General features: G+C 59.9%; 4 protein-coding genes across 4 annotated transcripts; 2 read left to right on the forward strand and 2 right to left on the reverse strand.

Moving 5' to 3' along the window:
- The first annotated feature begins 2,027 nt into the window (after positions 1-2,027).
- LOC133214427 (heat shock transcription factor, Y-linked-like) lies at positions 2,028-3,127 on the forward strand. The gene is made up of 2 exons (XM_061357335.1): positions 2,028-2,693; positions 2,792-3,127. The coding sequence occupies exons 1-2, from the start codon at positions 2,028-2,030 to the stop codon at positions 3,125-3,127; spliced, it is 1,002 nt and encodes a 333-aa protein (XP_061213319.1).
- A 1,804-nt stretch (positions 3,128-4,931) lies between these two features.
- On the forward strand, positions 4,932-6,253 carry LOC133214428 (heat shock transcription factor, Y-linked-like). The gene is made up of 2 exons (XM_061357336.1): positions 4,932-5,819; positions 5,918-6,253. The coding sequence occupies exons 1-2, from the start codon at positions 4,932-4,934 to the stop codon at positions 6,251-6,253; spliced, it is 1,224 nt and encodes a 407-aa protein (XP_061213320.1).
- Positions 6,254-7,123: 870 nt separating this feature from the next.
- Positions 7,124-9,794, reverse strand: LOC133214429 (hyaluronidase-1-like). The gene is given in 8 exon segments (XM_061357337.1): positions 7,124-7,555; positions 7,644-7,733; positions 7,840-8,817; positions 8,820-8,894; positions 8,896-8,926; positions 8,928-9,207; positions 9,210-9,677; positions 9,719-9,794. Coding segments are annotated over 8 exon segments (2,316 nt in total). The 3' UTR covers positions 7,124-7,237.
- LOC133214399 (hyaluronidase-2-like) lies at positions 9,711-12,267 on the reverse strand. The gene is made up of 3 exons (XM_061357266.1): positions 11,305-12,267; positions 10,582-10,671; positions 9,711-10,432 (listed from the first exon to the last, which is right to left on the reverse strand). Exons 1-3 carry the CDS (start codon positions 12,229-12,231, stop codon positions 10,019-10,021), a joined length of 1,431 nt encoding a protein of 476 aa, XP_061213250.1. The 5' UTR covers positions 12,232-12,267; the 3' UTR covers positions 9,711-10,018.
- Between the last annotated feature and the right edge of the window lie 2,153 nt (positions 12,268-14,420).

The raw sequence follows: 14,420 nt of genomic DNA on the forward strand, positions 1-14,420 counted from the left end.
AGTTCCTCAATAAAGTACTAATACAGACTAAACCGACTTTTGGCAACGTGGGAAATTTCCATCTTTACTGATTTCTGAAGTTTTCAGCTGGGAAAAAAGGCAGAGGAGAACTCTTCTCATTGGCTAATTTACACACCTCTGATTTCAAACTTGTAACTGATGTGCAGGGCGCTCCCAGTCTGTTCCTCAGAGTCTGGAGTTAGACAGGATAGGTTACATGAAACACAGTGTCTTGGGCGTCTTCAGGCATCCTGTAAGAGGCAAGGGCTGAGGAACAGCTACATTAAGTAGGATGACTAAAACAAATCCTGTTACATATTTAAAATTACTGTTAGGAGGTGACAAACTGTGTTTATGCCCAAGCTTGCATTACTTCCACAACAAGAAAAGGAGCTGGCTCAGGTTTCAGCCTCACTTTTCTTTCAGCCAGCACCTAGAGGCAGGGTTTCTTGCACTGCTTATGCAACTTTCTCACCATGTTGGACCCTTCTGCAATTCCAGAGGAAGCACCTCTCTCCTGATGCCTATTTCCATGCTCAGTTCAGTTAATGGCTTGAGGGAACAGAAATTTCTATGCCCAGCAGAACCCCAAACCAGCCCCTACCTGTGCACCAGATATTCAGAAGCTGAACACTTCAAGCATCCTAAATTACTAAAAACTCCAAGCAGAAAGCTTGTAATACCTTCCGGACAGAAAGACTGATGTTCGTAGTCATTTTCTCTGTATAAATAGCAAGGTGAACTCTGCTCGGGAGGAGCGTACTGGAACTGTTAACTTAAATCACATTCCACACACGCAAAATACTAAGAGAAAACTGTTTCCAACATTTACCAAGCTATCCCTACACCAGTTAATGCTGGACCAAAACACAGTTTAGGCCTAAGTTTTCCAGAGGCCACCAGCTTGGCAAAAAGCGAGGCAATAACCCAGTACATGTTTCTTCAGTCCATTGGTACATTCTCAGATCCTTACTCAGTGCCATCAAAACAAATGAACGAGGCAGCTGCAGGAACTCTGCAAATTCTGGTTATCGCTGGGGTCTGCACCAGTGCTGGAGGTGCTCACGTGCCCAGGTTATTCTAGCCAGAGCATTTGTGCTAGGAACTGTTCTGTGAAAGCCATTCGTGCCTTGCAGAGGTGGCTTTAACAGCTGGGACGCTGCTTCCCTGCAGTCAGCACCCAGCGACAAGCAAACAAAGAGCACCAGGGTGCTTCTGCAGGTGCCAGAGGTGCTCTGCCAGTGTTTGAGGATTCCAGCTGAGAGAAAACGAGACACAAATAGTGTACTCTCAACTAGTTTGTTAATCTAGGAAAACACAGAGAATCTCACAGGTGCAGTACAGGGGGTTTCTGAAGAGTGTACATCTTCCCAACCCCAAGGACCCTGTGACCACCATCAGGAAACCAGCTCCGAGAACCAGCATCGCAGTGCGAGGTGGCAGGCTCAACCTTAGCGGGCGTCCCGCTCAGGCATCATTGACCTGGCTGGTACGAGGTTCTGCCTCCCAGCATCGCATGGGGCTCGGGCTTTTATACTGACAAAAACACACACTCATTCCGAAGCAGGGGCCAGCCTGCGTCGCAACAAGTGGCAGCAATATCTAGAAAGGTCCCCAAGGGTCCAGGGTTTGCCGGGGAGCTCTAAAGCGAAAATTTCCGGATAGGAACCAAAGCTGGACTCTCCAGGGAGCAGCCAAAGCAGACAACCAGTACTTTTCCACCTCTGTGTGTTTCACCACGGACCATTATCTATGGTCCCTGACACAGGTGCCCAGCTGGAAAGCTTTCCCAAATGGGCACCGCGATGCCCCACGCTGCAGCCGTCCCCGCTCCTCCCTGCACACCCACTGCTGGCTGCAAGCAGACACAGCACGGTCCTCTCCCTGCCTACAGCCCTTCCACACAGCTTCATGGACTGCTGGGCTCTGGAGTCCCAGCACCGGTGGGTGGCTCTGCAGGGAAAAGCAACAAGGGCTCTTCAGCCATGTCTCCCCTTGCTGCTCCCTTCTGTCTTTGTGACATCACCATGGTGCAGAACTGGCAGCCCGGTGATATGGGAGAGCACCCGCTGGTACCCACAGTCAGTCAGCGCCAGCAGCCTCTCCTGGCTGACTGTCGGGACTGGGCCTGGTTCTCCAGGGCAGTGGCTGCCGAGCGAACCGTCGGTCCAGGGCCAATAGCAGACATGGAATGGGAGCCGGCTCCCGCACCAGCACCATCCCTTTCTGCTCCGGATGAGCTGGAGCAGTCGGCAGACACGACTGCTGCCGGCCCTTCAGGACAGGGGGAAACAGCGCCCTGTGACACAGCCGGAGCAGCGATGCAGGAGGAGCGGGATGTGCAACCTGCCAGCCAGGGACACGACCCCATCCGAATCCCTCCTCTTTCCAAGAGGAGCAGGGGCCGAGCCAGCGAATTCTCAGGCCTCTGCTTTCCACAGAGGCTGTGGAAGATCCTGGAAAGCAGCAAGTTTCGGTCCATCTGGTGGGGCATGGCAGGAAAATGTGTGGCCATCAATGAAGAACTGTTCCAAAAGGAGGTGCTGGGCAGGGTTTTCTCCACACACAAGATGAAGTCTTTCACCCGGCAACTGAACAACTATGGGTTCAACAAAGTGCACCCAGACACCCAGAGATCGGCCTCCCTGCCTGAATTCCTTGCTGAGGAAGCAGCAGCCTCTTCCCACAGCAAGGTACGGAACTTGCCCTGCACATCAACCAATGCAACCAGGCTTGAGGGTTTCCCGTCCTGGCATGCTGACAGCTAACCCTTCTCCTTTGCTTCTTGCAGCTGCTCTACTACTACAACCCCAGCTTCAGCAGAGAGCGTCCCCAGCTGCTGCAGCAGCGCAAGGGGAAAGCTGCTGTCAAGCGGAAAGCCCCGGGTGCAGCACAGGAGGAGGAAGAACATCCCTCCAGAAGGGCCGATGCTCAGCCTGCAGTGCACAAGCAGGCATCTCCACCCGCCAAGCGACGGCTGAAGCACTTCCTGGCCCCAGCCCTGCCCATCCATCTCCAAGGGCAGCTGCTCCCACAAGCCCAGTGCCTGCCAGAGCAGCAGGCAGCGAGAGCTTCACCCCTCCCAACCTCTGCTTCCCACCACCATGATAGAGTTCATAGATACTGAGTTCCTCAATAAAGTACTAATACAGACTAAACCGACTTTTGGCAACGTGGGAAATTTCCATCTTTACTGATTTCTGAAGTTTTCAGCTGGGAAAAAAGGCAGAGGAGAACTCTTCTCATTGGCTAATTTACACACCTCTGATTTCAAACTTGTAACTGATGTGCAGGGCGCTCCCAGTCTGTTCCTCAGAGTCTGGAGTTAGACAGGATAGGTTACATGAAACACAGTGTCTTGGGCGTCTTCAGGCATCCTGTAAGAGGCAAGGGCTGAGGAACAGCTACATTAAGTAGGATGACTAAAACAAATCCTCTGACATATTTAAAATTACTGTTAAGAGGTGACAAACTGTATTTATGCCCAAGCTTGCATTACTTCCACAACAAGAAAAGGAGCTGGCTCAGGTTTCAGCCTCACTTTTCTTTCAGCCAGCACCTAGAGGCAGGGTTTCTTGCACTGCTTATGCAACTTTCTCACCATGTTGGACCCTTCTGCAATTCCAGAGGAAGCACCTCTCTCCTGATGCCTATTTCCATGCTCAGTTCAGTTAATGGCTTGAGGGAACAGAAATTTCTATGCCCAGCAGAACCCCAAACCAGCCCCTACCTGTGCACCAGATATTCAGAAGCTGAACACTTCAAGCATACTAAATTACTAAAAACTCCAAGCAGAAAGCTTGTAATACCTTCCGGACAGAAAGACTGATGTTCGTAGTCATTTTCTCTGTATAAATAGCAAGGTGAACTCTGCTCGGGAGGAGCGTACTGGAACTGTTAACTTAAATCACATTCCACACACGCAAAATACTAAGAGAAAACTGTTTCCAACATTTACCAAGCTATCCCTACACCAGTTAATGCTGGACCAAAACACAGTTTAGGCCTAAGTTTTCCAGAGGCCACCAGCTTGGCAAAAAGCGTGGCAATAACCCAGTACATGTTTCTTCAGTCCATTGGTACATTCTCAGATCCTTACTCAGTGCCATCAAAACAAATGAACGAGGCAGCTGCAGGAACTCTGCAAATTCTGGTTATCGCTGGGGTCTGCACCAGTGCTGGAGGTGCTCACGTGCCCAGGTTATTCTAGCCAGAGCATTTGTGCTAGGAACTGTTCTGTGAAAGCCATTCGTGCCTTGCAGAGGTGGCTTTAACAGCTGGGACGCTGCTTCCCTGCAGTCAGCACCCAGCGACAAGCAAACAAAGAGCACCAGGGTGCTTCTGCAGGTGCCAGAGGTGCTCTGCCAGTGTTTGAGGATTCCAGCTGAGAGAAAACGAGACACAAATAGTGTACTCTCAACTAGTTTGTTAATCTAGGAAAACACAGAGAATCTCACAGGTGCAGTACAGGGGGTTTCTGAAGAGTGTACATCTTCCCAACCCCAAGGACCCTGTGACCACCATCAGGAAACCAGCTCCGAGAACCAGCATCGCAGTGTGAGGTGGCAGGCTCAACCTTAGCGGGCGTCCCGCTCAGGCATCATTGACCTGGCTGGTACGAGGTTCTGCCTCCCAGCATCGCATGGGGCTCGGCCTTTTATACTGACAAAAACACACACTCATTCCGAAGCAGGGGCCAGCCTGCGTCGCAACAAGTGGCAGCAATATCTAGAAAGGTCCCCAAGGGTCCAGGGTTTGCCGGGGAGCTCTAAAGCGGAACTTCCCGGATAGGAACCAAAGCTGGACTCTCCAGGGAGCAGCCAAAGCAGACAACCAGTACTTTTCCACCTCTGTGTGTTTCACCACGGACCATTATCTATGGTCCCTGACACAGGTGCCCAGCTGGAAAGCTTTCCCAAATGGGCACCGCGATGCCCCACGCTGCAGCCGTCCCCGCTCCTCCCTGCACACCCACTGCTGGCTGCAAGCAGACACAGCACGGTCCTCTCCCTGCCTACAGCCCTTCCACACAGCTTCATGGACTGCTGGGCTCTGGAGTCCCAGCACCGGTGGGTGGCTCTGCAGGGAAAAGCAACAAGGGCTCTTCAGCCATGTCTCCCCTTGCTGCTCCCTTCTGTCTTTGTGACATCACCATGGTGCAGAACTGGCAGCCCGGTGATATGGGAGAGCACCCGCTGGTACCCACAGTCAGTCAGCGCCAGCAGCCTCTCCTGGCTGACTGTCGGGACTGGGCCTGGTTCTCCAGGGCAGTGGCTGCCGAGCGAACCGTCGGTCCAGGGCCAATAGCAGACATGGAATGGGAGCCGGCTCCCGCACCAGCACCATCCCTTTCTGCTCCGGATGAGCTGGAGCAGTCGGCAGACACGACTGCTGCCGGCCCTTCAGGACAGGGGGAAACAGCGCCCTGTGACACAGCCGGAGCAGCGATGCAGGAGGAGCGGGATGTGCAACCTGCCAGCCAGGGACACGACCCCATCCGAATCCCTCCTCTTTCCAAGAGGAGCAGGGGCCGAGCCAGCGAATTCTCAGGCCTCTGCTTTCCACAGAGGCTGTGGAAGATCCTGGAAAGCAGCAAGTTTCGGTCCATCTGGTGGGGTATGGCAGGAAAATGTGTGGCCATCAATGAAGAACTGTTCCAAAAGGAGGTGCTGGGCAGGGTTTTCTCCACACACAAGATGAAGTCTTTCACCCGGCAACTGAACAACTATGGGTTCAACAAAGTGCACCCAGACACCCAGAGATCGGCCTCCCTGCCTGAATTCCTTGCTGAGGAAGCGGCAGCCTCTTCCCACAGCAAGGTATGGAACTTGCCCTGCACATCAACCAATGCAACCAGGCTTGAGGGTTTCCCGTCCTGGCATGCTGACAGCTAACCCTTCTCCTTTGCTTCTTGCAGCTGCTCTACTACTACAACCCCAGCTTCAGCAGAGAGCGTCCCCAGCTGCTGCAGCAGCGCAAGGGGAAAGCTGCTGTCAAGCGGAAAGCCCCGGGTGCAGCACAGGAGGAGGAAGAACATCCCTCCAGAAGGGCCGATGCTCAGCCTGCAGTGCACAAGCAGGCATCTCCACCCGCCAAGCGACGGCTGAAGCACTTCCTGGCCCCAGCCCTGCCCATCCATCTCCAAGGGCAGCTGCTCCCACAAGCCCAGTGCCTGCCAGAGCAGCAGGCAGCGAGAGCTTCACCCCTCCCAACCTCTGCTTCCCACCACCATGATAGAGTTCATAGATACTGAGTTCCTCAATAGAGCTTAGGAGAGTTGACAGGAACTTAGGATAGAGTAGGTTAGATAGAGCCTGGTACAATTAGGAATAAACTATTAAACAATAAGCCTTCCTCAGTTCTCCTGTCCTGTTTGTACAGCACAACCCCAGCAGGAGTTCCTATTTCACCACCCAAACCCAAGCAGAAGCAGCTGATCTGCCACCCCTGAGCCATTGCTGAGAAGATCCCGGCCTGCTTTCTGAGCTCTCGAGAGTAAAAGCCAGGCTGAGGCTCGCACGGGGCTTGCACCCAGAGTGCTTTTCCCCATGACACTGACGCGTGTGAGATTCTCTCTGGTGAGAGATGTTCTCCAAGGCCATGCCTGGAGACCAGGAGCTCACAAATCCTGGCACTCTTCAGGTGACGCGGCTGAGCCATAGAACCCTGGCTCAGGTTTTACCACGAGGAGACAGCCTGTTACTTGGTGACTGAGCTAAGAACCTCTGAGAAGAGCATTGACCGAGACCCAGTTTAGCCAAGAGCCTTTAACTGAAGCATCTAAACTCGATGCTGCTTCCTGCGGCCCTTCCTGTCCACTGGGCAGGGGTTCATTTCTTGGTGAGGCCTGGTTTGTCTCACATGCTGCATGCTCGGGGACAGTCCATGCTTTGCAGTGGTTTATGTTAACCAGCATAAGAAATAAGGGGTTCAGCCTGTACATCCCCAGGAGACACTGAGTGCTAGACAGCACAGTCCCACCATGGAGAGACTGCCCACTGGTAAGATCAGAGAACTGAGTGTGTGACTGCCCCCCTCACACTGAACATCCAGGTGCTAACAGCTTCGCCTCAGCAGCACCCTCACACCCCGAACCGAGCCGTGGCAGAAGACAAGGATATGCTTGCAAGTGCCTACGGGTTTTATTAGCGGTGCCACGGTGGGGTCCCAACCCCACGGTGAGGGTGCTGGGGCGCGAGGCGGTGTCACCCTGCCTGCCCCGCCATGCCTGTGCACATCAGCTGGTGGGGTCCTGAGTGTCGCAGCGGGGCCCCTGCCACATGTCATAGCACTGGCACCTGAACTGCTCAGCCAGCCCCGAGGTGTCATCACTGGACTCCAGGCTCTGGGTCACCAGCCAGGGCTTGCCAGCTTGCAGGTTGATGGCAAAGCGGAAGGGGTCGAGGTGGAGGAAGCCCTGCTTGTCCTCCTTGCGCACGCATCGGCCCTGGCCGGAGCACAAGCTCTGGCTGCAGAGATCAGTGCTGGCTGTCACATTGACGATGTAGTGGCCTAGTGGCCCTTCCACATAGTCCTTCAGCCTCAGGCACATCTCCTGCAATGGCATATGATGTTACAGTCCTGTTCATCAGGGAATGGGGGTTCTCTGAAGGCAGTGACATGGTGCCAACCACCACACTCACCTTGGAGTTGCTGTAGTTGAGGCTGCCCCAGAGGATTATGCCAGCAGCACCCTGAGCTGCACTCTCCCCGATGGTGTTCATCAGGTCCTCCTGCACCCCAGGGAGAGGAAAAGTCAACGCTGCCCAAAGAGCTAAAGATTCCCCGGCACCAACCCATCAGCCTGAGTGGTACCCACTATCCCCACATCCCCATCACCTGGGAAAGGAAGTCGACTGTGCAGTCGAAGGCAATCTGGGAGTAGGGCAGAACAGGGATGCCACCACCAAGGACATCACGCTGCATGGCAAAAGCCTCAGCCACACGATGCCGGACGTAGGCAAGCGCCTTGTTGGTGCCGTTGAGGCAGGAGGGCAGGTAGATGCTGGGGTAGAGCGCCCGGCTGCTCTCCCAGAGCCACCACAGCTCCTTGTTCCTCTGCTGCTCCACCGCCGGGCACATCCCGGTGTAGGGCAGGCTGTCGAAGTCATTGTTGTAGCAGTCAGGGAAGCCATAGAACCCCCAGTAGCTGTCGGAACGCAGGCTCTCACCCAGCCGCAGGGTCTGCTCCATGAAGTTGCGGGCGCTCTGCTCAAACTGCTGCTTGGCCGCCTCCTTCACCAGCTCAGGGGGCCACTGCGGGTGCTGCTGCCGCACCAGCTCCTCCGATTGCTGCTGGTAGATGTCCATGGAGGCCCAGTTGCGGACCCACAGCGGGCGCCACTTCTCCCAGTCGATGACAGCCAATCCTCTGTAGGCAGGGCTGGGCAGGGTGACCTTGATGTCCCGGGTGGCCTGCTGGAGGTGGGCCTGCAGGCTGGCATTTTGGGGGAGACCCCCGTTCACTGGCATCCCCTCAGATGTGTAGTAGGGGAGGAGCCCCAGCTCCTTGCTGTAGAACAGGGTGATGTCCTGCCCGGTGAAGGACTGCTGGTCATTGGCCAACACATCAAAGACCTCCAGGTTGAGGGTAACGTTGTACTTCTCGGCGCAGCGCTCCGTGGGGATGTTCCAGATGGTGACAAAGGGGCGGTTGACAAGGACAGGGCCAGGCCCCCTGGCGCAGGCCAGGGAAGGCAGGAGCAGCAGGAAGACCCAGCAGGACCATCCCAATGCCATGGTGCTGGTGGGCGCAGGATGTGAACTGAAGCAGCCTAGGGAGAGCCAAGACAAAGGGAGACCTGGGCAGACCGGGATAAAGGCAGACCTTTATCCTCCGGCCAAGCTGCCGCTGGCATTAACCCACAGCCCTGTCCCCGAGCAGCGCCAGGCACCCGCGGGCGCTTCTCCCACCTCCTCACAAGTGCCCAACGTTATCAGTAGCGGGAGCCGTGCGTGCGACAGCCCCGGGCTAACGACTGTCAGCGGCGGGCGCGGCCGGGGAGGAATGCGCAGAGTCAACACCCGGTGATGGCCGGCGATGAGCTGGGCTGGAAAGACAAACAGGCACGGGAAGGGGGCGGAGGGCAAGCTCGCGGTGACGGACGTGGGCCGTGCGGAACATCGGCCATGAGCTGGCAGCAGGAGGGCACTACAGGGGGGAAGCGCGCAGCACCGGGCATGACCCGGCAAGACACAGCCTGGGACCGGCGGTGGCACCGGACGGCACCGCGCGGGGAGAGCAGGCACCGCAGGGAGGGCCCGGTTCGGTGCACTCACAGCACGGGCGGGCAGCCGCAGGAGGCACCGCGCGGGGACAGCAGCCGCCGCAGGGAGGGCCCGGTTTGGGGGCACTCGCAGCACAGAACGGCAGCCGCAGGAGGCACCGCGCGGGGAAGGGCAGCGCCCGGCAGCCGAGGGGACACGGCGGGGACAGGGCCCCTCTCGGGGGCACCCCCAGGGCTGTACCCACCGCGGCCGTTTCTTGCCGGTCGCTGTCCGGTATCGCGGGCTCCCCGCGCGCACGGGGAACGCGGGGCGGGGCCAGACGGGGGCAAACCCGCTGAGGGCGGGGCTTGCGGGAACGGGCGTGGAGGAGCGGAGCGCGGGGCAGCCCCCGCCGCTGCCTCCACGTGTGTGGCCCGGCCGTGGCGGCCCCCGCCCGGGAGCGGTGCGAGCTGTGCCCCCCCCGCAACACCGCACACCCGCTGACGCTCACCCAGCTTTATTCGAGGTAAAGCACTTCGGTGTGCGGCAGCGCACAGGGGCTTAGCACCACACAGCACCCGCTCCATGCCCCCATGCCCCCCATCTCTCTCCTTACAACAGGAGAGGCCCCCCCGCCATCCATCCCAGTGGTGGGCACCCGCCCCACAGCAGGGAGGGCAGAGGTAGGGCAACCACACTGTTCTACCCCTCCTAAGGGGCAGCCCCCAGCATAACAAGCTGCGTCCCAGGCAGGGTTATCTTACATAGGTCCCCTACACCACCACAGAACGGGGGTGCCAGAGGGGGCAGCTCAGTCCAAGAGGAGGTAGCACCAGCTTGCAAGCAGCAACAGCCCCCCAAGTCTCAGTGGTGCCAAGAAGTCAGGAGCATCACTGCGGGAGTCAGCAGGCACCTGGCAGCCGCTGCCCTGCCAGCCCTGGTAGCAGTGGCAGCGGAAGTGGGTCCGTAGGAAGAAGGTGTCAGCAGGGGACAGTTGGCCCTCGGCCCAGAAGAGGGGGCGCTGGGGGTTGTCCCCCTCCCGGCGCTGCAGCTGGAAGCTGGTGGAGTTGAGGTGGAGGAAGACGTCAGCGTTGCTGTCCTGGCGCAGGCAGCGGCCCCGGCCCTGGCACAGCGCTGTGCTGCAGAGCTGTGCTGCTGTCGTGACATTGACGATGTAGCGGCCCAGGTCACTCTCCAGGTAGTTCTTGATGATCTGGCACGAGTCCTGGGGGAAGAGGGGTATCGGGGCAATGTTGAGGTGCCCCAGGCAGAGAAACACCCCAGATGGAGAAGACAACCCAGCCTCGAGCCACTCTGGTGTCCTCCCCTTCCCTCATCATCTGCCTCCCCAGGGGCACTCTGACCCAAACCTACCCGGTTTTTGGTGTAGTCAGCATCACCCCAGAAAATGGCTCCGGCTGCACCCAGCGCCACGCTCTCTCCAATGGTAGAGATCAGGTCCAGCTGTGGAGACAGAGCCCAGTTAGTCCCTGCAGACCCCAATAGAGCACCCACACCCCCAGCACAGTGTGCTCCAAAGAGCCTCCTGCAGGGTCAGGGAGGCAAGCCCTATCCCTGCTCCAGGCCACAGGGAGAGGGGACTGTTCCAGCTCCTTGGGCACAAGCCTTCCCAACACTAGCCTTCTCCTTTGGGGCTAAACCAGTACAGCACAGGAGCTGTGGGTTCATGTACCCCAGGGTCCTGCCTGCTGGGATCCTGGAGTCTTGTAGCACCTTCCATACACTTCGTTGGTGATGGCAACTATTTGTGCCAGTCCTGCTGCCAAATAACTGGCCCATAGTGGGGCTGTGCTGTGGGCCCCCACGCTGTGACCCCTCCCTTGGAGGGAAGGCAGCAGGACTGAGCACCCTTCCTGCTCCCCAGGTCTAGCCCCATGCCAAAGGGCGCTGCTCCCCACCCCACATGGACACAGCCAAACCAGTGTGCCAGTAGCACCATGAGGGCAGACACCAGCCTTCAGAGCCACCCCACTCCAGGGGAGCGGATGGCACACAGGCAGAGGCACCACCTCAGCTGACCCCAGAGCCCAGGCACACAGGTTTTGGGACGGTGACATCCCAGTGGCACAGCCCTACCTGGCTGAGCACGTCCAGCTTACGGATGTAGGTGGGCCGGGTGTAGACGAAGACAGGCAGGGAGTAGCCATCGTGGTGCTGCTGTGAGATCCGCATGGCCTCCATCACCCGTGCCCGCACGAACTTGCGGCTGTTGGGGGTGGAGGCCAGGAGCACATCGAGGTAGATGGAGGGGTAGAGGGCCATGCTCTCCCTCCAGAGCCACGCCAGCTGGTCATTGCGCGTCTTCTCCACGTCCGGGCACTGCCCGGTGTAGCTCTCCTTGTTCTTGCTGTAGTCATGGTTGTAGCAGTCAGGGAAGAGGTAGAACCCCCAGAGCTGCTTGGGTCGGAAGCTCTTGGCCACACGCAGGGTGCTCACCATGAACTGCCGGGCGGCTGACTCAAACTCAAACACAGCCTGCTTGTTGGCCTCCTCATGGGACCAGTTGAGCTGCCGCTGGTACACCAGCTGCTTGGACACCTCCCGGTAGATGTCCTTGGGCTTCCAGTTGCGAGCCCAGATGGGCCGCCACTCCTCCCAGTCGATGACAGCCAGCCCCTCCTTGGCGGGCGAGCGGATGTACTTGCTGATGCCCTCCTGGAGGCGTGCGAGGTGCTCGGACAGGCTGCTGTTCTGGGGGACCCCTCCGTTGACAGCCACACGCTGGCTGTTGTAGTAGGGGTAGAGCCCCAGGCGCTCCTTGTAGAAGATGGTGAGGTTCTGCCCCACGAAGCCCTCATTGGGGGAGGCCTGCAGGTCGAAGAGGCTGAAGTCGAGGGACACCTGGAAGCGGGGCTTGCAGTCCTGGGTGGGCACGTTCCAGGCCACCAGGAAGGGCCGGCGGGTGAGCAGGGGGGCGGCCGCTGGCTTTTCGGGGGGCTGCTGGGCCAGTGCCAGCAGGGCCAGCCAGGGCACGGCCAGCGCCGCCGCGCAGACTCCGCGCATCCTGCCCGAGGGGCGCCGGGGCAGCGGGGAGCCGGGGGTCAGCTCTGCCTGCACCGCCCAAAGCAGACCCTGCCCCGAGGCCCCCGCCCGGGGCAGAAGGGCACCGGGGCAGTGTGGGCAGAGCCCCCGGGGGTTCGGCTCCCCGGGATCCCGGTCCCACGCGGCTCCGCCGGCTCCCGGTGCCGCGGGTGCGGCCGCGGCGCTCCCTTTGTCCGCGGCCGCACACAAAGCGCGGGGCGCGGCCCCACTCGCCGCCCGCCTCGCTCCGCGCCCGCTGCCCCGCGGCTCACGCCATCCCCAGCCACGGGCTCCACCGGCGTCACCGCCCCCCGCCGCCGCTTTTAAACCTCCCCGGCGCGCACCACCCGCGGGGGCGCCGCCTCCCGCCACGACCGGCCCCGCCCCGGGCGCACAGCGAGACGGGCTGGCGGCGCGGAACACCGCAGGGTCCCGCGGGTGCGGGCCGGCCGCGGACCCACACACGCACGCGTCCACCTCCGTGGGGCCGAGGCGCCGGGCAAGGCGCGGCCGCCCCCCTGTCCCGCCGCCGTTGGTACGGCCCGGGAGGCCCCGCCCCCCACGCGGCGGAAGGGGGCGGCGTGGCTGGGGTGCCGGCAGGGGGCGCCGTGGGGCGCGGGGGGGGCGCAACGGGCTGCGGGACTCGACGGCTTGGGGGGGGGTTCAGAACGGTGGAGACCCCAGGGCGGGGGCACCCCGAAATGGGGGGGAGACGACAGGAAGGCGGATGGGGCCCAGGGTGCTGGTGACCCAGGATCATGGTCACTCTGAAACGGCGGGGACACCAGGCTGGTGTTCCCGGATCGCTGGTGACCCTGGAACCACAGTGACCCCGGCACAGTGTTCCCTAGTCTCATGTCCCCTAGGCTCATGACCCCGGCACAGTGACCCCTAGGCTGCTGTCCCCAGCTCATGTCACCAGAGCAGCAGTGACCCCAGAGCAGTGGCAACCCCAGAGCAGCGGTGTCCCCAGGGCAGCGGTGTCCCCACCACGGTGGTGTCCCACGGTAGCAGTGTCCCGGAGCAGCGGTGTCCCTGGGCGGTGCTGTGCTGGGCAGGACGTCCTGTGCGGGGCCGGGGCAGCCGGGACTGACTCAGCAGCAGCCCCGCAGGTTTCCTGCCCAGGGGGACAAGGGGCAGCAGGCTTGGGGGGGAGGGTTTCCTTCCCGGGGCACCGCTGAGGCTCCGGCGGGGCCCCCCGGGTGTGCAGCAGGACAGGCGGTGCTCAGGGCACAGCCATGTGGCAGTGCCCGTGTCCTGCCCATCCCCTGCTGCTCTGGCTGTGCCGTGCCAGGGGCCATCGGGGTGCCCCTCGGAGGAAGCGCCGGGGCTGGAGCCGAGGGTGTGCCGGGGCCGGCGGGGGAAGGAAGCGGGGCTGAATCTGCGGAAGCGCTCCCCAGCCACCCGCCTGCTCCCCGGGGAGTGGGTGGGAGCGCTGAGCCCAGCATTGTTCGGTGCTGGCCACCGGTGCCGCTGGTGCTGAGCCCAGGGCCGCGGGCATCCGCAGATGGCTCCTGTTAGTGGGACCCGCATGGGTGTCAGCTTTGACTGGGAAGCTCCCCCTGAGAGGGTGATGGTACCACCACGGTTGTGCACAGCACCCAGACCGAACCCAGGCTGCACCCAATGGCTTGGCCCAGCCTGCAGGCAATGCCAGGCACTGGGTGGGAGAGGGGCAGGGAAGGTCGTCCATGGGCCAGGCGTTCGTTGCCAAAACCATCGGGAGAGATTGTGGGCAGCCAAGAAATCCCAGCGCCTGCGGGCACTGCCCTTCCCCTGCGGGCAGTAAACAGGCTCCCAGAAATGCCTCAAATTTTCCATCCTCCGCGGCCTCATGTGCTGAAGGTGAAGCCCCACCAGCAGCAGCCTGGCTGGAGGGGTCACAGCTTTCCACTGCTGCGAGGGCTGCAAGTCCTCAACACAACACAGCTCCTCACTGCTGGGCTCCTTGGGAGGACTGGTTGCTACCTGCTCCAGTTTTCCTCCTGCCTTCCCACAGGGAAGGCCTTGGATTTTGGGAGGGAGCAACAGGACAGATGCAGCCTCCCCTTCCCCATCTCACCCCAGTAAATGCGCAGTGATTTGAAGCTGTTCCCAGCCGGGCAGAAGAGGAGAAAGGGGTGCAGGGCAGCGGCTGGGGCGAGGCAGCAGAGTGGTTGAGAATCCCCCGC

This window comes from Neopsephotus bourkii, unplaced genomic scaffold, assembly GCF_033783945.1.
Source record: "Neopsephotus bourkii isolate Nb327-2 ecotype Australia unplaced genomic scaffold, CSIRO-AGI_Nbou_v1 NB_887, whole genome shotgun sequence".
NCBI lineage: Eukaryota > Metazoa > Chordata > Aves > Psittaciformes > Psittacidae > Neopsephotus > Neopsephotus bourkii.